Source organism: Diceros bicornis, chromosome 7 (assembly GCF_020826845.1).
Source record: "Diceros bicornis minor isolate mBicDic1 chromosome 7, mDicBic1.mat.cur, whole genome shotgun sequence".
Classification (NCBI taxonomy): Eukaryota; Metazoa; Chordata; class Mammalia; order Perissodactyla; family Rhinocerotidae; genus Diceros; species Diceros bicornis.
In genome coordinates, this window is record NC_080746.1 from 85,787,548 (window position 1) to 85,812,434 (window position 24,887).

At 40.0% G+C, this 24,887-nt stretch overlaps 1 protein-coding gene and 1 long non-coding RNA gene across 2 annotated transcripts in view; one reads left to right on the plus strand and one right to left on the minus strand.

The window, feature by feature from the left end:
* The first annotated feature begins 1,762 nt into the window (after nt 1-1,762).
* On the plus strand, nt 1,763-3,707 carry LOC131408148 (follitropin subunit beta). The gene is made up of 2 exons (XM_058544707.1): nt 1,763-1,921; nt 3,477-3,707. Exons 1-2 carry the CDS (start codon nt 1,763-1,765, stop codon nt 3,705-3,707), a joined length of 390 nt encoding a protein of 129 aa, XP_058400690.1.
* Nucleotides 3,708-6,740: 3,033 nt separating this feature from the next.
* LOC131408963 (uncharacterized) overlaps nt 6,741-24,887 on the minus strand; it is a 44,241-nt gene continuing 26,094 nt past the window's right edge. The window contains exon 3 of the long non-coding RNA XR_009220837.1: nt 6,741-7,603. This is a non-coding gene — a long non-coding RNA (uncharacterized LOC131408963). The remainder of the gene's footprint in view (nt 7,604-24,887) is intronic.

The following is a 24,887-nucleotide window of genomic DNA, read 5'->3' on the forward strand; positions in this document are numbered from 1 at the left end:
TTCCTCTACATCAGCAACACGGCAGCCAGAGGGATCCTCTTAGACGTGAATCAGATCATGTCACTCCTCTACTCAAAATCCTGCAATCCATCCCACCTTACATTGAGTGAAAACCAGTCCCTACATTGGCCTAAAAGGTCCTCCATGATTTGACTCCTCTTACATCTCTGACAGCATATCCTAATACTTCCACCACTTTTCCTTTGCTCCAGCCACACTGCTTAGTTAATAAATATTTGTTAAATCAACCCCAGTCTCCAAGGAGCTCATAGTCTACTGGGAGAAACAGAGGTACATGAACGATTACAAACAGAAGGTGGTGATTAAAGCTCTCCTCCATCTCCCATCCTAAATTCTGGCAGGTGAGTGTTGAAGGTTGAGAAATTTGCCAGGTGTGGGAATGGTGTTGGGGGACACAGAGAGGAAGCAAGGATATTTCAGGCAGGATGAACATTGCCCATGCAAAGATCTGGAGAAATGAATCAGCAGAACATTTAGAGAATTACAAGTAAAGCATCAAAGAATAACATTTGATATTAGGGGATCTAGACGTGGGAGGTAAAGAGAAATATGGTTTACACACTAGATAGGAGCCAGATCATGAAAGACTTTCTATTTGTTTGCTTCTTCCCTTATAGCTTTCAATCTGCTCTTGAAGCAACTTATTAACCATATCTTTTTGATGCATCTCCTCAACAGGGCCAAAGCAATATTCAGAAAGGATTCTGAATTCCCCGTGTTAAAGATACAAAAGAAAAACCTAGCATCACATTTAATTTGACAAGGTAAAGGAGTGCGTGTGTTACCATATCAAATTTAATTTGTACAAAATCATCACACCTGGTAACATTATTTTTCCTGATCTACTGCATTTAGACTACGTTAGTAAGACTTGATCTCCCCGTCTGTCTAAACACGGATCCACTTACAACAAGCTAAGACTAACACTCATCTCCTTAATACCCAAAAAATCCACAAGGTGTTAGTCAGCTGCACACGATCTTGTATAAAAGGTGAACTGAGACTTGACTCAGGCTACAGCTTTCCCCAGACAACGCAGCAGACCACAGGTGAGTCTTGGCATCTACAGTTATCAAGTGGTGATAATTATTTTTGAAATTACAGATTTTTCAGGATCTGAAGAGCAAATCTAGAACTTTTCAACCACTGTTATGTAGGGAATTTATGCTTGTCAATCTGGCTTCTTAAATACGGTTAATACACTATAATCACTGTTAGCAAGCAATTGACTTTATATAGACCAATTCACCTGGCTTCTGAAATAGTCCTATTTTAAACAAATGTAAGCAAAAGTAAATGATAATATTTATGAGATGCTAAAAATGGTGAACTAATTTTGCACAACAGAATTCTTTTTCTTTTTAAACAAAAATAATCTTTAAAAATGACAATGAAGGGACAAATACGATGATCAGAATTACTTGCTTTAGAGAAATCACTTTAAGACAGCAGTAATTACTCTTTAAATACTGCTTAAATCATTATATTGGAGTTTGGGCCTATAATATTTTTTTACTTTGACAAAAAAAATGAAGGAGGAAGAGGATAAGAAGAAATCTTTGTTCAAGGAACAAGAAAAGAAGTGAAGAAAAGAAAAAGGAAAGAAAAAATTGCTGGAGCAAAATGTGACTGGGGAGGATGCGTAGACAATTATTTTTGGTTTGGTCAGTTTACACAATGATCACGATTCTTTGGTTTTTCGGTTTCTCATGGGCCTTAACTGTTTGCTTCCCAGCCCAGGATGAAGCCAGTCCAGTTTTGCTTCCTTTTCTGTTGCTGGAAAGCCATCTGCTGCAACAGCTGTGCGCTGACCAACATCACCATCGCCGTGGAGACAGAGGAATGCGGCTTCTGCATGAGCATCAACACCACTTGGTGTGCGGGCTACTGCTACACCCGGGTAGGAGCTTCACTTTGCTGGAAGTGAGGTGCTGCGAGTCTGTACGAGGCAACTGGCATTCATTTCTACTTCACCAACATTTTGTCTCTCCTGAATAACAGCACTGAGTCCCTTAGCCTACAATGTCTGTGTTGTGATTGGGGTTGATTACCATGATAGCAGTTAGATGTTTGGGCTTGGATTTGATTAAGACAAATTTAGGGAAGTCGCAGACTTGATCTGATCAATTTGGTAATATGCCAACTCTGCATTTCAAAAAAAAAAAAAGTAGTTCTTTGCTAGATTTTACATACAGAGATAAACATGTAAACATACATATATTTAATAATAGAAGATCTATAATTTTTCCAAAAAGCCAATTTCTGTAATTGAATCCATATCTTGCAACAGAGATAGTACCAGAATATGTTTCCAAGCCACATAAAAACACAAATGGCCACATTATAAAAATTGTCTTATTGGCCCGCCAGAATACAAATGACAAGTGGCCTGAGAACACAGTCAATACTTTCCGACCGTTAGAACAAAAATGACCAGCAAAGCCACTCACTTCTTTACACCACTGAGAAAACCAAGGCACAGAGGTGTGAAACCGCCAGTCTGTATGCACACGGCTTCTTTGCATTAATCCAAGAGGCAGTTTCTACTTTGTTTTCTTTACTTTTTTCCCCTATAACACCTGGTTATCTACATAGAATTTCATTCCATAAACTGAAATTAAAAATAGCAACTTTTTAATGAAATAGACTTTACTGGGTGGTAAATGAATTTGATCAAACTCCACTTACTGCACAATTTATTGCACCTTCTTGGGATACAGACTTCGTAGCACAATACTGAAATAAATTATACAGCAGCACCAATTTCTTCCCTTAGTGCAAATAATTTTTTTACTAGAAAGTGTTGGAACAAATCTGTTTCACCTGGATTGAAAGTTCTTATATGCAAACCGTGTATCCTTTGAAACTGAGAGCCCTGCAAAATATATAGCATTTAAGGGGGGAAAATGTCTACAAGACAGTGGAATATTCAAAATCTTATGTGATTCTTCATAGTCATGTTAAGCTAAGCATTAAAATTTCATATTATGTCTTTTTCTGACTTTTTATAAACACACAAGGACAATGTATTTGGAAACATTTTCTGGGATATTAAACTTCAGTGTTTTGTGGTTCAAGGTGTCATTAATACAGCTTTTGACTAAGTATAAAAAGTCAACTTAAAATTTCTGTCATATTTCCCTTTTCATCATTTTTCTGTATTGAAATTCAAAGTTTCTCTACAGTTTGAAAAATAATTAATATTCTGGTATACATGTAAGGAGTAGGAAAAGGAATGACTTCTATTTTCTGTAAGATTTCCAGAACAACAAGGAAATGCAGTATAGCATATAGGTCGTTTATGAGATCATGTTTCCTTGGTTAGGAATTCCATAAGTAAGCTTTCATGGGTAAATGTCACAATAGCAGAATTAGATCCCTGTCTCATTTTTATTAAGCCAAACAGAAACTTCCAGAACATCGTAACCTAACACTCTCCTTCCTAAACTCCTCAGGACCTCGTGTACAAGGACCCAGCCAGACCCAACATCCAGAAAACATGTACCTTCAAGGAGCTGGTGTACGAGACGGTGAAAGTGCCCGGCTGTGCTCACCACGCAGAGTCCCTGTACACGTACCCAGTAGCCACCAAATGTCACTGTGGCAGGTGTGACAGCGACAGCACTGACTGCACCGTGCGGGGTCTGGGGCCCAGCTACTGCTCCTTCAGTGACATGAAGGAGTAGAGAGCAGTGGACACTGTGGGCTGCCTACCCTTGTCCTGAAGGACCAAGAAATCCAGACAGTCTGTGTGTCCCTGTGCTCAGGCTGCAGACCGCTGTGGGAGAGCCCACTGGTCTCTGCTCTCCTGGCAGAGGGGGAGCTCCAGGAACCGAGTGCTGGGGCCGGGAGCCTGTCACCACTCCACCCTGTATCCTAGCTCTGGTTCCACAAGTGTTATTCAGTCTTACTTAACTTACAGACTCATGAGTGCTTTCCTGCTTAATAATCTTAGAAATCCTTTCAGGCAATTCCCTCCTCTTAGTGATGGGGGTACCTCGGATCAGAGGGAGGAAATGAGAGGGGAGTGGGGGAAAGTACTAGCTGCAGCATTCTTCTGCTAGACTCTTGAGCCCTCAAGAGCAGGGCCAGCGTCTTCATGATTGTAGCCTCAGTGCCTAGCACCGTGCCTGGGACTGAGTAAGAAACTCAGCAGTGGCTTCCTTAAGGAAAGTAAGATTGAAAGGCAGGGGTAGAAAAACACTGAGAGAGGACGTTTGTGGCTGGCTGAGGAGGATGCCCTCAGCACGGCCAGGCAGTCCATGAAATGGAGGCATCAGGCCCGTCTCACCTCTCCTCCTCTGGCCTGTGGTACTGAGACAGGATGCAGGTCTCCGAATGCTCACTGTAGATGGGGGTTAGGATTTCCAAGCTATTATCATCAAGCCCTTTAGTTAAGGGTAAAAGCAAGAAATATAAATCTGGGCCTGTGGAAATTAGCCCACATCTATTCTATCATTAAATAAATTGAACGACTGCTGTCAGTCTCCTACAAAAACTCCCTTTGGGAAGTAGGAAAAACAATATTGCCCTGCGCTCCAAGCTGACATCCACTCCTTCAGAGAGAGGTTGATTTGAAAGTAGGTTTGAAAGCAATTTCGGCAACTTAATAAGTACATTTACCTTATCTACAAATACATTTGTGTAAAGAAATAGCTCTTTCAGAAAGAATTAGCCATGAGAGAAAAAAAACAAACCTGGTGTTTTCTAGAATCCTCTCTATATCAGTCTTCTCTTTTGTCTATCCATGTTCTCCAAAATCTATGATTTCTTTCAAGAGGGTACGTATTGAAACTATTTCATGAGTTGATTTCTTTTAAAGATGTTACCTTTTTTAGTTATGCACTTGTTTCACACTCATATTGTTTAACTAATTTATTTAAATCTTATTTTTTTAATAAAGATGCTAGCCACCAGAATGAATTTTTTCACGTACAAGCAGATGATTTATGTGTGTATGTTTACAATATTTGTAGAAAGAATCTTAAAATATAATTCCTAGTGTATCTGTAAATATTACCTGTCCTCACCTTTGGAAATATTAAAAATAACTTGCTTGCATGTCTTTATTTAAATTTTCTGTCACTTTTTGAAGTCTTTTGTTTTGAGGAAGATTGTCCCTGAGCTAACATCCGTGCCAATCTTCCTCTTTTTGTATGTGGCACACAACCACAGCATGGCTTTATGAGCAGCACGTAGGTCCGTGCCCAGGATCTGAACGTGCAAACCCCGGGCCGCAGAAGCAGAGCACATGAGCTTAACCACTACACTACCAGCCCAGCCCCTAAGAAGTCATTTTCTGATGTAGAGGCGACAAAAAGGCAAAGAGAGGATCACAGAGTGGGTGAGGACACTGGAGATTCTCTAGTCCATTTCTTGAACTTTTGAGATGAAAAAACTGGAGCCCAAGCATCTTAAGTGACCCAGGCAAGAACACAAAGACTGTCCATGGCAGGACAAGGATTAGAACTCTGGCTTCCTAGCTCTTAGCCCAGCTCTCCTCTGATGACTTTGCCATACTAAGAAGTCCTTTTGGAAAGGATTGATGCAAAGAAGGTATTGATAATCAGCTGCGTCCATTCAAATCTGGTGTTGAGTGTGGCTTAAAGCTACATTCTCTACAATATTTTGACACATTGAAATTAGGGCTATATTAACAAACTGTAATAAGATGCCTTAAATTATAACATAGCCTTTTCCTTCTCCCTATACTTTTGGAAATCAAATAATTGCCTTCCCATGAGAGGTGGTACAGGGTAATGGCTCCAGTGTCAGGTTGTCTTAATCATCTTGACCAGATGTGTCATCCTGAACAAATTTCTTAAATTTTCTGGACCTCAGTTTCCTCAACTATAAAATGAGGATGATAATATTATCTGCCTCAGAGGGTTGTATTGATGATTAAATGGAATAATGAACATGAAGGGCTTAGAACATTGCCTGGGACATAGCAATTCCTCAGTAAATATTAGCTGTTATGCCTTGAGACAGACAACGCAGCAAGACGGTAAGTCAGACTTCAGTTAAAAACAACCAGCTCAGGCTCTTTCTGGTAAGAAATTACTTTCTAGTAAGAAATTACTTACGTAGGCTATTCAGCAACTTTGGGCCTCACTTTCCTCACCTTATAAATGCAAGAAAAATGGTAACTACCCCTCAGGGTTGCTGTGAAGATTAAAAGAGATAATGCATGTAAGGTGCTTGGGAGTCCAGCAGAAGAGCTACAGTCCTGACGGAGAGAGACCTTTAACCACGTGGCTAAAAATGTCAAGGTCAAAATGCCAGGAAGCAGCAGCAGCTTCTGCTGGAGACACCAGTGGAGGGCAATCCTTTCTGAAGCAGCAAGAAAGAACTTGTGAGCCCTCCAGGTCCACACCAAGAACAGTCCCAGCTCCATGGGCTGCCATTTTAGTGGAAGCCCATATTGTCTCTCCCCAGCACTATGGCAAGGGTCTGTCCTAGCTCTGGGCAGTCCTCACATAGCGACAAGAATTATCCTTCTAAACCACAGCTTTGACCACGCCTAATAATAAATGGGATTCCCCATCATTTTCAGAATAAAATCCGAATCCTTAGCTAACACATGAGGCCCATCATGGTCTAACCTGTGATTACCTCTCTACCTTCATATCTCCCTCTTCCCCACCCCCAAGAGGCTGCTGTGCCTGGAGACTAGCTATGAGGGTTGAGGGAGGATTTTGTGCCTCCCGTTCCTGGAATGGTTTAACCAGAAAGCCATGCCTTTCATCTCACAAGAGATTTGGCTGACTATGATTGTAAACTGGTCAGTAAAGCGAGTGGCACTGAATTCTAAGTGATGCCAGTGCATAAGATTAATAAACACTGAGTTCATGATAGTGACGAAACAGAAAGAGAAACGGAATTGGAGGGAAAAACTTAGGGACCCTCAAACAACATAATGTTTCATATCTTAAAACAAATCTGAGTCACAAATGTGGTATAACGTTAATATACATAAATCTGGGAAAGGTCTATCCAGGTGTTTATTATATTCTTGTAGACATGTAAAGTGCTTGCTAGTTGACAACTAACATGGCACCTTTATATACTTTGTATATTTCATTTTGATTTTATGCCTATTATGAGAAATGTGAAATGGGCCCTGAGGCAAAAGTCACACAGCTCGTGTGCAAAGCCTCGGTCATTAACATTCGCTTAGGGACTAAGGCAGAGAATTCAGTGTCCTCACCAAGATTTGTGCTACTTCTTTCTGGCTTTAAAGCTGGACCACATTTCCCAGCTTTCCTCACAGTCAGGTATACCCATGTTCCAGCCAACGGAATGTGAGCAGAAGTCCTATGAGATATTTCCATACCTGGTCCATAAAACCCTCTCATAAGTGATTTCCGTTCTCTTCCTTTATGAGCTGAAAGTCAACATCCGGTGACCCTGAAAGCTTTGTGTTGATGCCAACAGAGCTACTGTCAGCCTGGACCCCTGAATGTTCACCTACAAGGAGTAGTGTGCCCCAACACCAACAACCCTTTACAGCAAACTGGATGGACATCACATCAACGAAGAAAACTTCTCCCGGGTCAGGTGCTGACGTTTGTGGGTTTATCTGTTAGGGGGAAAATGCATTATTTTAATTAATACATGAATTGATACTGGAAGTGGAGGGCAGCATTAACAAAAAACTTAGCAAATGGGGCATTGGCTTAGTGGTTGTGCAACAGAATAAAAGTGATAATCAGAGCAAAACTTTCACCTGTGAAAACATGAAGGCCAACCGCATGCCCACTGAGTCTTTAGCATTAAAGCAGGGGCTAGCAAATTATGGCCGTAGGCCAAATCTGGTCCTCTTTTTTAAAATGAAGTTTATTGGAACACAGCCACATCCATTTGTCTACATACTGTCCTGGCTGTTCTTGCACTACAACAGCAGTAGTCAGTAGCTGTGACAAAGACTGGATGGCCCACAAAGTCTAAAATATTTACCATCTAGACCTTTACAGAAAAGGTTTGCTAACTCATGCTCTAAGGAAAAAGGTTTGCAAAGAGTCTGAATGTTAATAAAGTTGGCTTTTACTTCCCAGTTATTAAAGAGATGGCTTGTTTGCAAATGGACATGAAAGGGAATGGAAAAAGTTCAGGAATTTGGAGCCTTGATGATACATAAAAGCCTGTTGCTTCTGGATCCCAAGTAGTAAGCCATAAGATGGATTTGAGGGGCTGGCCCAGTGGCATGGTGGTTAAGTTTGTGCGTTCCACTTCGGCGCCCTGGAGTTCAGATCCCAGGCATGGACCTACACACCGCTCATCAAGCCATACTGTGGCAGCATCCCATATACAAAGTAGAGGAAGATGGGCACAGATGTTAGCTCAGGGCCAATCTTCCCCATAAAAAAAAGAAAAAGATGGATTTGAGGAACAATATCTATTAAGATTAAGTCCTGAGGCAAAGACAGATTTAGGGTGTGGGATGCCCACCCAGGTCTTTTATCTAAGATAGTGTCATGGTAGAATCATTAAGTTGTGAGGAAGCAAAAAAAATCTATCAGAACTGATAATCATGTTTAGGAAAGGAACATTAGATGTGTTTATAGACACCAGGAACTGAATGAAAGTTTTTTCAAGAGGCCAGACTAAAACTGTCTTTGATTGTTCAAACAACCTTTGGGCTCCCAAACGTGACAAGCAGGAAGTAGGCTACAAAACCTATACAACCCCAAGGAGGGCGACTCTCCAACACCTACTTCAAACGTGGCTGTGGAGGATGATGGATATGGAAGAACCTTCTAGATGATGGAGCCAGGAACTACAGAGAACAATGGACAAGGAAAGAATGTTCCTCCAGAAAGAAGAATCAGCATCCAATTTAAAAACTTCCTCTACTGCTAAGAAAGAAGGATTTCATAAAGCTTGCCCAGTGGGGTTTGATCATTGCTTAATCCAGTGAGCTGTTTCTCCTACTGTTCCTTTCTATGAATGGAAGTGTTATTGTGAATATTGTTACGGTGTGGAAGTGTCCCTACTTCATCATAGAATACTGAGTGGAGAGGGACAAGAAAGATAACTTGTCTTTTAGTTCAGGGGTTGCCAGCCCATGAGGAGCCACGTCTGGAATGATGAGGAGAACTCTATCATCTTGAAATCAGGGTCCCGGAACTGGACTCAGCAATACACGAGATCTTTGGAGAGAGGAAGTGGTTCTACATGAAGGAGAAAGATGAAATTGTATTTGTTCTTAGACATTTGGACTGTGACAGTGATTGTTATGTGTTCACCAAAGCCCATTCTCTATCCTTCCTGGGACATCTAGTCTACTTTTCCCAGCCTCACCTGTAGAAAGGTCTGATTACGTGACTGAGTTCTAGCAATGGAAGGTTATCAGAAATGATGTATGCTACTTCTAGGTCTGGATCATGAAACTCTCCCACTGGTGAATCATACTCTCTTCCCTGGCTGAGTGTTGATGCTTAAGTCAATCTTAGAAGCCATGTATAGAAGATGGCAGAGCATCCATCAGCCTGTATCCCTGAATGACCAGAGGACCCCTATATACTCACACACCTGCTCCCTCTGAGAGGACTCAATGTCAGTAAGAAATAAACTTCTCTTGTGTTAAGTCACTGAGACTAGGGGGTTTATGTTATAGCCGGTAATGCTATGTAACTAATACAAGGATTCACAGTGTTCAGGGAACTTAAATATGTTTCATACCAATCCCCACGAACCAAGTACAAAATTAGTTATCTAATACTGATCACATACACACCCCAGATCATCAGCTTCTGGTCAAAAAAGAAAAATAGATTTGTTAATTAGTACTTTAACTTTGAGCCTGGATATGTGTGTGTGTGTGCATGTGTGTGTGTGTGTGCGTGCAATTTCCCTAAAGGAAACTTCCTTCATATTTCAGTCTGAAAGTGGATTCAGGGAATGACCTTGAAGAGCCCTGCTGACCAGCGAAATACCCTGCACCAAAAGGCACACTAGTGCCTCCTGCCTGTGCCCCTGGTAAAGTCCCTTTCCCTCAGGCAGTACGATTGATACCAAACCTCTCAATCTCAAGTTCATGTGCTCAATGCACAATAAGCCAATCACTGAGACATCAGAGCTTTGAGAAGGAGAGAGGTTTACTCAAATTGGCCAAAATGAGAAGGCAGGAGGATAGGTTCTCTCAAATCTGCCTTAATGGAAGAAGAAAGCAGGGTGTTTATAGAGCTATGGGGCTTTGGAGGAGGAGTTTGAGAGAAACAAAGGAGAAATCTCTGTTCTTTCACTCCAGACAAGCCCTCAGGCAATCAGACTTCTGGGCATCAACAGCAGCTGGGGGCTGGTGGTTTGGTGGTCTTAACTTCCTTAAAGGTATTCTTTTCTTCTGCAAAACAAGCTCATAAATCCTTGTGACCCTTGAGTCACCCCTCAGGTTAAATAAGAAAACAGCAAATGAACAAGATTAACTTCTTTTCATCTGTGTCTGTGTTGAGAACAAGGTCACAGGGTAACCATGTTCTTACTGAATATTTACAGTAATATGCAGGTACCTTGCTTCATGATCGCAGAGCTATTAAGTGGGGAATCCAGGATTCAGGAAGTTCCCATGACTTCAATGCCTATGAACTATCTACTATGCTCCACTGTTTCTCCACAGGCTTCACTGTGAGAGTACCTTGGGGGTCCTTGTAGGGGTAGACCACTTGGCAAGATTTGGCTAAAACTTAATATTTGACCCTTAATTCACTGATAAGGTGTTAATGAAGCCAGGATCTCACATCACACTAGGACAAAATGTTGCCTTTCAAATGGGATTACTTCAAAGCCTCAACCCACCTGGGGAAATAGTGAGTGACCCTGAGGGAGAGGTAATATTGGTTGGACAAAAAACGAGAGATCAGGACCAGGGAGAATGGTAAAAGTACAGACGAGCTAGGAAAAGAATTGAGGTTATTAAGCAATAAGTCTTCAAAGGCTCCAGTATGTAGAGTATATTTATTTCCATCTTAAAATAATTTTTCAAAATCTAGAGCAAAATGTCTTCACTCCATTAGCACTTCTTTCTCAATCTCCAATATAGATGTTGAAAAGATCAGCAAATAGCATCAAAAATAACAAAATAATCTGAGCCACTTTGAAGCAACATACATAATGATCATATTTAAAGCCCGTATATAGAACACGGTCTGTTAGCCCATGTGAAGACATGAGTATTTAGACAATCAGCTTAGATTAAATGATGAAAATAATAACCATTAAGAACCAACTGAAATAATAGTAGATGTTGCATTTAGGAAGTCAGCTGCCCTTAAAATAAGCAGAACAACAAAGATCCCGGAGCAGCTGAGATTCAAGTGAGCACTGAAGACGTGGCTGCGATGAGTGTGCGATGAAATCAGCGCCTCTCTGTCAAGTTCACCACACTCCTCAGCCAGAGTTTTATTTTGGTGACAAGGGACAGAGATCCATCAAGTTTCTTTACAGGAAAGGAAGGTTTTATTGTAAAGATGTTCATGGAATTGGAACCAAAACTAGAATACTTAAAGGGATCCAGGCAGCCACTCTTGCTCAGGGGCCCCTAAGGCTCATTTCTAGCACGTCTTTCTCTCTGCACAGCACATCCTTGGTATGGATGTGGCTGTTAATTATGGACTCCTTTCAACACAGCACCCCAATATCCATCAGAATTTCTTTTTTTTAGAGTTTCTTAGCTTAAATTCCCAAGAGAAAGGATTTGATTGATTCAAATGTTATCACCTCTGTTTGGGTAGAGCTCTTCACACAAGGTCATGATGAAGGACTCTAGGTACCCCAATAATAGGCTCCTGAGCATCCCAATAGCAGGCTGCCTTTGGAAGCAGGATACAACCTTTGTCTCTTCAGTGGCCTCCCAAGAGCAAAGAGCAGCCGGATGCTGTTTTCTTGGGCAAGGGGAAGTAAAAAGAGAATTTAATCTAGAAAGGGGAGTGGAACACAGCAGGCAGATTGATTGCCATATCTCAAAGAAATACTTATCTGAAGTAAGACCCAACAATTTTAATGGCCTTGAAAAGTTCTAAGTAGTTGTTCTGTACTTGAATAAAAGGTGATTCATCCTTTCAAAGACATGCATATCGATCTGAATTCAGTCCATTTTCTGCACATGGGCCCCAATGCATGAATTTTACATGCTACTGTCATTGGTACTCCAAACAAGCAGGATTCATGGAGTGCGATCTTAAAAGCAACTTTATTTTGTTCTCCCACTGTCCCTTTGAATTTGCTCAGAGGCAGCTGTCCTTCTCCTGCCACTGCATGAAAATTTATCAGGCTACATAGCATCACTGGTCACTCTTGAATAATAAAATCTTCATTATCACTTCACAAATACAACGGTAACCCCAAACCTCCAGTTAACTCCAGCTAATAACAAAAACTTCCACCAGAAGTTGATATTAAACCTTCCTCATCCTTGGAGGAGTTGGGGCATGATCCTTAACTCTCTCTCTCCTTCTGGGATTTGTATTGCCTGCCCACAGGTCGTTGGCCCCTCTGGGTTGGAATACAGAGGGGGGAAAAGAGGAAGGACAAAAAAGATGATTGTATGCTCTTAAGACCCGAGAAGCATCTGAAGCTGACTCTTTCCTGAGCCCGTGTCTGTGTTCTTCAGAGGTGCCTCTGCTGGGACCCTCCAAGCACAATTCCCTTGACATGGGTAGTGCATCTCCATAGGCAGGCCTCTCCTGATCCCCCTTAGCTTCTTCACCCAACATCGTACCTCCAGGGTCTGGCAAAAACCCTCTTGAACAGGATCTTTCATTAAATAGAAATTCCTGAAATGGGCTTCCCATTCAGATCCCAGAATTCTGGAATCATTGGCCCAACATTGGAGAGGAGAACTTTCCAGCTCCAGTTCTCTATGTCGAAGGCACAGGAAGCTTTAGCCACCTTCTTGACTCTGAGCTTTCTCAGGCACATTCCGGTCGCTGCCTCCACCAGCTCCAGGGAATACATATCAAGCTCTCTGAATGGCTTCAGTGAAGCCCCGCCCTTGAACTTGAAAGGAGGAGAGAGTACCTCTCTACTTTGCCTCCTTGGCAACAGGGTATAGAGTGGGAATTTCATATAAGCTTCTCAAAAGTATTCTTCTTCATAAAATCCTCTCATTTCCAGCCATCTACATTTTTTATCCTTTAATGAGGGTGAAGTTCTCTAAGAAGTTGCTGGCCATCTGCTCTGATATTCCTAGAAGATGGTCTATCTCAGAGTTTATTTTGATATCTGAAATCTATTATGTCTTCATGTCTTGAAACTCCAATTTTAACAGCCTGTTCTACTGCCTAATACATGCTGAGAAATCAGTTCATCAAAAGTGAAGAGAAACATCATGCTTCTGATTTTTATTTTTACTCTATCTTTAGTCTGATGCAGGAAACTTCCCCTAGCTGTATACTGACCTGCAAATCATTCTTGAGTCATCTATTCTTGATGATCCCAAAAGAAATGTGGTGGAGGTGCTAGTATATGACACACGCTGAAACCGAAATGGAAATGATCTCTGAATAGACACAGGCACTGTGAGATGACTACACCTCCACTCAAACGCAATTTCGCCATCTCCTAAATTATACTTTCCCCACCAGTTCACTTAATAAACACCTGCAGAATGCTATCTCAGAATTTAGTTTTCCTCTGGGCAAAATGTTACATTCTCATCCAGCCTTGAACATGTTTTATGTCCTTTTTTATTTTCTGAAATAAAAGTTGGGACAAAGACAAACGGGCAGAAGCTGCAAGGAGGCACATGGGCCAGCGAGGGAAAAAGGAAGAAGGAGACAAAGCAGTTTCAGGAACAGCCTTAGTCAGCTTGTGCTGCCATCACAAAATACTTGGGTGGTTTAAACAACAGAAATTTATTTTCTCCCAGTTCTGGAGACTAGAAATCCCAGATCAAGGAGCTAGCGAATTCCATTCTTAGCGAGAGCTTTCTTCTCAGCTAGTGGATGGCCACCTCACTGTGTCCTCACATGGTGGAGGGAGGGAAGGAGGAAAGGAGGAAAGGAGAGGGAGAGAGAGAGAGCAAGAGAGCTTTCTGTGTCTCTTCTTTTAAGTGTTCTTATAAGAACACTAATCCTATCAGATCAAGGTCCCTCCCTTAAGGCTTCATTTAACCTTAATTACCTCCATAAAGGGCCTATCTCTAAATAGAGTCACATTGGGGGTTGGGGTTCAACATATGAATTCTGGGGGGACACATGCCGTCCATCATATTCCATAACCCGTCCCTCAAAATTCATGTCCTTCTCATATGCAAAATACATTCACTCCACCCCAACAGCCCCCAAAGTCTTAACTCATTCCAGCAACAACTCTGAAGACTAAAGTCCAAAATCTCATCTAAGGGCCGGCCCTGTGGCTTAGCAGTTAAGTGCGCTCGCTCCGCTACTGGCGGCCCGGGTTTGGATCCCAGGTGCGGACCGACGCACCGCTTCTCCGGCCATGCTGAGGCCGCGTCCCAGGTACAGCAATTAGAAGGATGTGCAGCTATGACATACAACTATCTACTGGGGCTTTGGGGGAAAAAAATAAATAAATAAAATTATTAAAAAAAAAAAATCTCATCTAAGTCAGATATGGGTGAGACTTGAGGTAGGACTCATCCTGAGGCAAAATTCCTCTCCAGCTGTGAAACTGGGAAACAAGTTATGTGCTTCCAAAATAAGAGGGTACAACACGCAGAGGATAGACGTTCCCATCCCAAAAGGAGATACAGGAAAGAAGAAGGAGTGACGGGTCCCAAACTAGTCAGAAACCTAGCAAGGCAAATTCCATCAGATTGTGAGTTTTGAGAATAATCCTCGTTGGCTCTATGTCTTGCCTTCCAGGCCCACTGGGGTGGCAGCATCACCTCCATGGCTCTGCAGTGTGGTCCCCACCCCTGGGGCTCTTTCAGGCTTTACCTCCTCTGGTCTCTCAAGAGCCCCCTCACAAGGCTCTCCGCAGAGGCACTGCCCTCTGAAACTGGGAAGGAGGAAAGAGGCTTGCCACTGGGCCTGTGGTGGAAGTGGCAACCCTGACGATCTTTGAATAGCCTTCAGGGTCATTCTTCCCTTTCCTTGAAGAACAGCCCATGTTCCCAGCTGAACAGCTCTATGGTCCGGTCCTGTAGAATCCAAGCAGTCTCGCAGCCTTCCTTCATTCTGTCCACTTTCTCTGTCGCTTTTAGTTCAAATTCCCAGTGTCTCTGCTGGTATAATCCCATCTCTATTCCTAGTTTCTGCTGAGATGGCTGATTAAATCTATGAGTTGCACCCATGATCTTTTTATCAAATGGTTGTTCAGCCACATCCTTAGTGTCTTCTTTGGAATAAAGCTTCCTCATTTTTTGCAATATGGATAGGCTAAGAATTTACCAATACCCAAGTTCTGTTTCCTTTTTGCTTAATAATTCTGTCTTCAATTCATCTCTCTCCTCTCGCATTTTACTATAAGCAGTCAGAAGGACCCAAGCTGCACCTTCAATACTTCTCTTAGAAATCTCCTCAGCTAAATATCCAATTTCATAGGCTGCAGGTTCTACCTTCCACAAAACACTAGAACACAATTCAGCCAAGTTCTTTGCAGCATTATAACAAGGATTGCCTTTCCTTCAGTTTCCAATAAACTGTTCCTCCTTTCCATCTGAGACTTCTCTAAAATGGCCTGTGCATCCATATTTCTACCAACATTCTGTTCATGATTATTTACATATTCTCTAAGAAAATGGAAGCTTTCTCTCCAGCTCTCCTCTTCTTTCTGAGCTCTCACCAGAATAGCCTTTAACATCTGTAATTCTACCAACAATCATTTCATGGCAATCTTGGCTTTTTCTAGCATGTACCTCAAAACTCTTCCAGCCTCTACAAATGACCCAGTTCCAAAGCCGCTTCCACATTTTTAGGTATTCATTACAGCAGCACCCCACTTCTCAGTACCAAAATCCATCTTCGTAACTCAGGCTGCCATAACGAAATACCATTGACTGGGTGGCTTAAACAACAGAAATTTACTTTCTCCCAGTTCTGGAGGCTAGAAGTCCCAGATCAAAGTGCCAGCCAATTCGGTTCCTGGTGAGAGCTCTCTTCCTGGCTTGTAGATGGCCACCTTCTCACTGTGTCCTCATATGGTGGAGAGAGAATGAGAGAGAGCGCTCTCTCGTGTCTTTGTTTCTTCTTATAAGGACACTAATCCTCTTGGATCAGGGCCCCACTCTTACAACCTAATTTAATTACTTACTTCCATAAAGCCCTCATCTCCAAATATAGTCACATTGAAGGACTTCAACATATGAATTTTGGGGGGATACAAACATTCAAATCATAACAGAAATAATTATATCACCAGCTAACTTAACATTATTTTGTTCCATGTTGTGACAAGACTAGTAGCCCCCACAGCTGGAATGGCTAAAAGTGAAGGCTACATGGTACTGAAATTCTTTTAGTGAATCACAGGCCATATCAGGATCCTTTAACTTTAACCTTATATAACCTGCTGTGGTAGCTGGAATAATAGCCCCCAAAGATGTCCAAGCCCTAAACACTGGAACCTGTGAATATATTACGTTACATGGCAAAAGGGACTTTGCAGACATGATTAATATTAAGGACCTTGAGATGGGGAGATTATCCTGGATTATCCAGCTGACCTTAATGTAATTATAAGGATTCTTAAAAGTAGAAGAGGGAGGTAGAAGAAGAGAGTCACAGAGAAATGTGATTACAAAAGGTCAGAGTGATGCTGTGTGAGAAGGACTTGACCCATCATTGCTGGCTTTGAAGGTGGAAGGAGGAGGCCATGAACTAAGGAATATGGGTGGCCTCCAGAAACTGGAAAAGGCAAGGAACTAGATTCTCCTCTAAAACTTTAAGACAAGAACACAGCCCAGCTGACACCTTGATTTTAGCCCAGTGAGACCTGTGTTGGACTTCTAATCTACACAACTGTAAATTATAAATTTGTGTTGTTTTAAGTCACCAAGTTTGTGATTATTTATTATGGCAGCAATAGAAAACTACCACAGCTGTCAAAAGCTCTCATCCTCCTCCCCAAAAAGTGGGCCTACCCTTCCAGTCAAGATCCATAGCCTAAATCTCTGCTTTACAGGTAATGTGCCTCCAGCTACACCCTGGCAGAACTGGCTAGACTCAAGACACATGGCGCCTGCATCAGGACAGTTTATGAGCTGTCTATGTAATTCCATGATAGCTAACAAAGCAAACAGACTGGTGGAGGTGAAGACTAAAAGTCAGAATGCTTTCAGGAGATAATTTAATGTCTATTTCTGATGCTAAGTCCTCTAGACAACAGCACTCCTTGAGAATAGGAACTCCTTCTTGTTTGCAATTCCATCTTCAGAGCCTAGAACTTCAGTGCTTGACATATGGTAGGCACTTATAAAATACTTGCTGAATATTAAATAAAGTAACTTATCACAGACTTTGATTGAAAGTTGACAGGATAAGCCTTAAGATACTTTATGATTTTTCACACTCAATTTTATTGTATATAAACCTATTATATTTATCAGGGTTTTTGGGGGGGTTTTGGGGTGCGGGTTGTTTTATTTTTTTAGTTTACAAGAGCTAGAAACCCAAGCAAATGAGGGAATCTGTAATATACATAATGAAGAAAGGCTGGCATGGTACCAGCTTCAAGTTCTCCTAGGTCCAGGGTAATTCTCACACTAGTCCTCGGGATCCTCTCCCTTGTTTGAAAAATGGTTCCACTACTGAAATCGAAAATTAAAAGTATAGATCACTAAACTACATAGTCCTGATGATTCCTTCCTGTTCTAACAGCTTATTGTTTCATAAGAGAATGTCACTTGCTTACCCAGGGAAAACAACATTAAAATGTGTTTCCACTTGCATATCTAAAAGATCTCTCCAAAGACCCACCAAGAAACAGAATGTATCACATCCACTCTTAAAGACATTCATTTCCCACACTTAAAGTCAACAGATATAGAAAATTATTGTTTTAACATAGATCATTATAATATAAATTGAATATTTTATGGGTGAAATTATCTCTCTTCTTCTCTCTCCCCTAGGTTTTAGACACAATGTAAACTATAATAAATATAATACGATATTCTATGCTCTAACATCCTATAATATAACCAGGTACTGAACTAGGCACTGTGGATATGATGAATGTATTTTCTAAACAAAAATTGTTCTGAAATATATCACTCTAGCCATTGTCTTCAATATCAGTATGATTATTTATCGTTAGTTCTGCAATTAGAGAAGAAAACACATATTCTTGCAAATATTAAGACAGTTCATCTTGCCAAAGAATTGCAGTATTGCTTCAGTTATGACATCCAGTTTGTTGGATCTAGTTTATACACTGCAGTGTCGGAATTTTGAGACATGTTGATGGTTTGTGGTACAAGTGGTAGAACATTTAAAATTCTGACTGGCCAGAAAGTCTGGAATATAAGATCATCGTATCAAAAGGAAGAGTTGAAAGGATAGAGGAGAAGGCAGATAAACTATGAGACTTCATTCTGATCCATAAGCATATTCAACCTGATCCATACTGGCAAGTAAAACAATACTTAAACAGAGGAAATAACAAACCCTAGAAAACAAAATACAATCCAGTGCTAGGTTGTTTACCACAGAAGATGAAAGCCCCAGAAGAAAGGAGAAATGTCTGTCCACTTCAGATATTTTATATTAACTTATATTTACGTTCCTAGTGATTTTATACATGTTCTTTTCACAGCCATTCGTCTGAGCATTCTGGTCAGCTCAGTAACTGGGATTCTTGTTAAGCAAAAACCTGACCCCCAGTCTCCTTCTTTCCAAATGGCAACCCATGAGAACAAACCTTTCACCCCACTCACTTGTAACAGAGCCACCTTCAAAACGACTTCGGCAGATCCAAAAATTAAATATTTTAGAGGAAATGTATTTGTGAAAGAAATGTGGTAACTGGAATACATAGCCACTGATCATAATCAAGTATTTTATTATATAATAGCTGCCAGAGTGGAGTGGGGGAGGAGCATTTTGGCCCACTTAAAAATTACATTAAGAAAGGTTTAGATTTTCTGAAATGTGACAGGAAAATGAACAATTGAGATTGTTATGGGAAAGGTAATTATATGTGACAAGATATAATTTGTGAGGTAAGACCAGAAAAGCCAACCACTATATCTCAACTCCAGCCAGGATCAAGCCAAGAGAACCCAGTGATGTCAAACACTGGGTGTTTAAAAACACTGAAAACAGTGTTTTTAAAAACCAACCTCTTATGTTCTACTTTAGAAATCTCTAGATCTTTTCCTCTATCTTCCTGTGGCTGATTTTTAAATAAATATTTCATCTATTTCAGAATGTCAAATTTCATTTAACAGGATCCCTTTTTTTTTTTTAATTTTTTTTAAAGATTTTATTTATTCATTTTTTTCCCCCCAAAGCCCCAGTAGATAGTTGTATGTCATAGGTTCACATCCTTCTAGTTGCTGTACGTGGGACTCGGCCTCGGGTTGGACGGAGAAGTGGTGCCTTGGGGTGCGCCCGGGATCCGAACCCGGACCGCCAGCATCAGGGTGCGCGCACTTAACCGACAAGCCACGGAACCAGCCCAGGATCCCTTTTTCATATTAAGTTTACTCTTATGATCTTTGCTTACAGGATCTACAATTAATCTGAAAAATCCTTAAATTGAAGGTACTATAACCAACATACAGAAATGATGAAAGAAATGTAGGATAAACAATGTTGCAATGATGGTGACAACTACTTTAAAATCTGCCAAAATGACACAGAAACATCCATTTAATAATCAATAAAAAAGATTGCTATTCAGTATGAAAACAATTATAAATGGAATTTAAACCCATAGCTATTGGGTCTAGAAATAACCAGAGTTCACCAGAAATAACCAGAATTGTAAACATTCCCACATAAAATTGCAAAGATTTATTGAAAAGCTATAATATACAAGAAAGTGTACTATGGACTGTGAAAGACACTAAGAAGTATAAAGCAGATCTTGCATTCAGTGAATTTATAATCTAGTAATCTGAGATACAAAATATAATGACTTGCAGTCTGGACAAGATGGTATAGATCCATTTCTCCCTGTTCCTCCCCACAACTATAAACCCTGGAGATAACACAAAAGGCAACCAAAGGAGAATTCTGAAAGGTTGTAAGAAGAAGGTGAATTCATGTGGGATCTCCACAGCAGCAGCGCATCTTATATCCCTCCCCTCAAGAGAAGAAGGCAGCTGAGACCCCTGTTTACCAACCCTCAACCTAGGGAGGCTCATTCCTCCCCATGATCAAATGAGGGCTCCTCAGACAACATCAGGCAACCCCAACACCACTGGGTTGACCAGGAGCCCTGACAACAAAAAGTGGCCAGGGGAGGCATTCCTCTCCACCCCTTCACCACCCCTTCCCACTTCCCTCAAGAATGTGTTAAAAAATGATCCAGCTATACACTGTTTACAAGAAACTCAAATTCAACAACATAGGTAGGTGAAAGTAAAAGGATGTTAAATGGTATGCCATGGAAACATTAATTAAAAAAATTTTTTAAAGCAGGAGTGGCTATGTTAATAGGTGATAAAGTGGATTCAGAGTAAAGAAAATTACTTAGACAAAGGAGGGGAGACACAGTGACATATCCACAATTACAGCTGAATACTTCAATATCCTCTTGCATCTGATAGAACTACTAGAAAGAAAAGCAGCAAAGATTTAAAATATCCAAACAACACAATCAACTAAGAGGTTCTAATTGACTTATATAGAACATTCCACCACCACCAACAGAATACATCTTTTTTCCAAGTGCTCATGGAACACTCACCAAGATAGACTATATCCTGGGCCATAAAACAAACCTCAGCAAATCTAAAAGAACTGAAATCATACAGAGTGTGTTCTCTAACCATAATGGAATCAAACAAAAAAATCAATTTTTAAAAAAAGACAACAAGAAAATCTCTTAATATATGAAAATTAAACAGAAAACTTCTAAACAATCAATAAGTCAAAGAGGAAGTCTCAAGAAAAATAAAAAATACATTGGACTGAATGAAAATAAAATGAAGATACAACATATCAAAATATGTGGGATACAACTAAAGCAGTGCTGAGAAGGATACTTTTATCACTAAATGCTTACATTAGAAATGGGGAAAATCTCAAATCAATAATCTAAGTTCTCACTTCAAAAAAACTAGAAAAAGGGGCCGGCCCCATGGCTTAGCGGTTAAGTGCGCGCACTCCGCTACTGGCGGCCCAGGTTCGGATCCCAGGCGCGCACTGACACACCGCTTGTCCAGCCATGTTGAGGCAGCATCCCACATACAGCAACTAGAAGGATGAGCAACTATGACGTACAACTATCTACTGGGGCTTTAGGGAGAAAAAAGGAAAAAGAGAAAAAAAAAAAGAAGGAGGAGGATTGGCAATAGATGTTAGCTCAGGGCTGGTCTTCCTCAGCAAAAAAAGGAGGATTGGCATGGATGTTAGCTCAGGGCTGATCTTCTGCACAAAAAATTAAAAAAAAAAAAAAAACTAGAAAAAGAAGAGCAAATAGTCCCAAAATAAAAACAAGAAAGAAAATAATAAATACCAGAGTAAAAATCAAAGAAATTGAAACTAGGAAAATAGAGAAAATCAATGAAACAAAAAGCTGATTCTTTAAAAAAAAATCAATAAATTAATAAACTTCTAGCAAGATTGAAAAAAATAAAGAGAGAAGACATAAGCAATATCAGGAATTAAATAGAGGATATCACTACAGACCCAGCAGACATTAAAAAAACAAGGAAATACAGCAAGTTTATGCTCACATATTCAACAAATCAAAACATATTGACCAATTCCTTGAAAGCCACAAACTACCAAAACCCAAGCAAGATGAAATATGTACCATGAATAGCTCTAGAACCATTAAAGAAATTGAATTTGTAATTTAAAAGTTCCCAAAAAACAATTCTCCAGGCCCAGATGGTTTTACTGGAGAATTCTACCAAACATTTAAAGAATTAACACCAATTTTACACAGTCTATTCCGGAAAATACAAAAGGAGAGATCACTTACAAACTCATTCTATTAGGCCAGTATACCAAACCAGATGAAAAAAAAAAAAAGTATAAAAAAAAAAGAAAACTACATATCAATGATTCTCATCAACTTAGAAGCAAAACCTTCAATAAATATTGGCAAATCAATTCCAAACAAGGTAAAGAAAGATTTATACACCACAACCAAGAAGGATTTACTGCTATGTAAGTCTGTCTCAACATTCAAAATCAATGTAATCCACTGCATCAACAGAGTAAAGAAGAAGAATCACATGATCATATCAAGTGGTGCAGAAAAAAGTCATTTGACAAAATCCAACAACCATTCATGCTAAAAACAAAACTAAAAACAAAAATTTAGGAATAGAGGGGAATTAACTTAATTCAATAAAGAGCAACTACAAAAACCTACACTTATGTTCTACTTAATGGTAAAATTTGTATCTTTCTCCCTAAAATCAGGAATAAGGCAAAGACGTTCATTCTCATCACTCTTTTTCAGCATAGTACTAGAAGTTTCAGCCAGTGCAATAAGACAAGAAAAAGAAATAAAAGTCATACAGATTGGAAAGGAAGGAATAAAACATTTTCTTTTGACAGATGACATGATTGTCTACATAGAAAATCTCAAGAAATCTACAGAAAAATCCTAAAATTATCAAGATTGAATGATACAAGATAAATACAAAGAAACAAATTGCATTTCTAAATACTAATAATGAATATGTGGAATACAAAATTTAAAAACTATGCAATGTACAACCACTCTGAAGAAAATGAAATTTTTACGTATAGAGTTAACAAAATATGTACAGAATCTGTATGCAGAAAATAACAAAATGCTTATGAACTAAATCAAAGAAGATGTAAATAAATGGAGAGACAAGCTGTATTCATGGATTGGAAGACTCAACATAGTAAAGATATCAATTCTCCACCAAAGTGATCTATACATTTAATACAATTCCTATCAAAACGCTAGTAATGTTTTCTTCTAAAATTTATAAGAAAAGGCACAGGCACTATAATAGTTAAAATATCTTGACAAAGAATAAAGTGAAAGGAATCACTCTACCTGATATTATGGCTTACTATATAGCTACAGTAATCAAGACAGTGTGGTACTGGCAGAGGGATATTCACCGAGATCAAGGGAACAAAATAGAAAACCCAGAAATAGAACCACACAAATAACAAATATGCTGAACTGATTTTTCACAAATGTGCAAAGGAAATTCAATTGAGGAAGACTAGCCTTTCCAAAAAATGGTGCTCGGGCAACTGGATATTCATAGGCAAAAAAAAGAATCTTGACCTAAATGTCACACCTTATACAAAACTTAACTGAAAATGAATCATGGAATTAAATACATATACTAACAGTATGAACCATAAAAAAAAAGTCAAGCAATCAGGCATTGAGGTGCTCAACTGGGACAAGGAACCAAACTGAAAGTAACAAACTTTTATTTCCTTAATGTGACAGTGTAAGCAAGGGGCACCAGCTCCCTAGTGTTCCATTTTTCCTCAGGGAATGACAAAATGTGAAGGTCAGGTGGATCCAGTGCAGATGGAGGGAATTGTCTCACTACTTGGGAGCCCTAGCAAATTGTTCCTTCCTCTTTATGGATCCATGGGCTGGGAAGAGGGAAAAGGGAAAGAGTAGGAGTGGAAAGGTATTGAGGCAAAATGGAGAAAAGTAATTCAGCCAAGGATCTCAATAAGGAGGTCTCAGCAGAGGTGTCTGTCAACCAAAGTCCCCAGTACAGAAGCCTTGAACTAAAGGTGCCTGGCCTAGAAATGCATATATGCAGATGAGCATGGCTGGCCAAAGGGGGCCTTGACTTCAACTCCCTCCAGAAAACTACAATGCACTGGCTGTGCACTGGCTGGTGTGGGGAGGGCAGCTGCCCCCATGAGGCCTGCCAGTCACAACCTTGTAATCGTCTATGGTCAGGCGTGACAGGTCACACATAGGATTCTGTCCTGGAGGCAGACTCCTCAGAAGAGAGGAGACAATCTTCAAGATGTAGGAATAGGCAAAGGTTTCTTAGATGACACCAAGAGCGTAATCCATAAAAGAAAAAAATGACACATTGGATGTCATCAAAATTAAAAGTTTTTGTTCTGCAAAGACACTGTTATGAGAATGAAAAGCTACAGATCAGGAGAAAATATTTGCAAATTACATATCTGACAAAGAATTTGTATCTGGAATAGGCAAAGAACTCTCAAAACTCAACAGCAATAAAAAAAATATCCAATAAAGAATAGGCAAAAGACTTGAACAGACCCTTCACATACGTGGATATACAGATGGCAAATAAGCACTTGGAAAGATTTTTAAATCATTAGCTATCAAGGAAATGCAAATTAAAACCACAATGAGATATCACCACACATCTAACAGAATGTGACAATACCAAATGCTGGCAAGCATTTGGTCGATCATTTATATACTGCTGGTGGGAATGTAAAATGGTACAGCCACTCTGGAAAATAGTTCAGTGGTTTCTTATAAAACTAACATGTAATTACAATTTTACACAGCAATTTCACACTTGGGCATTTATCCCAGAGAAAGGAAAACTTATTTTCATAGAAAACCTGTACACAAATGTTCATAGCAGCTTTACTCATATTAGCTAAAAACTGGAAACAGCCTGGATATCCTTAAATAGTCAATTGTTAAACAAACTGAGATATAGACATACCAAGAATACCATACAACAATAAAAAGGAGTGAACTATTGATACATACAACAACTTGGATGAACCTTCAGGAAATTACACTAAATGAAAAAAGCCAATCTCCAAAAGGTA

What these genes read in the sequence shown, in the direction of transcription:
- LOC131408148 (XM_058544707.1), top strand. Translation starts at nt 1,763, where the DNA reads ATGAAGCCAGTCCAGTTTTGCTTCCTTTTCTGTTGCTGGAAAGCCATC. An exon ending in CGGGCTACTGCTACACCCGG is followed by an intron (nt 1,922 to 3,476) that starts GTAGGAGCTTCA and finishes TAAACTCCTCAG; the next exon opens with GACCTCGTGTACAAGGACCC.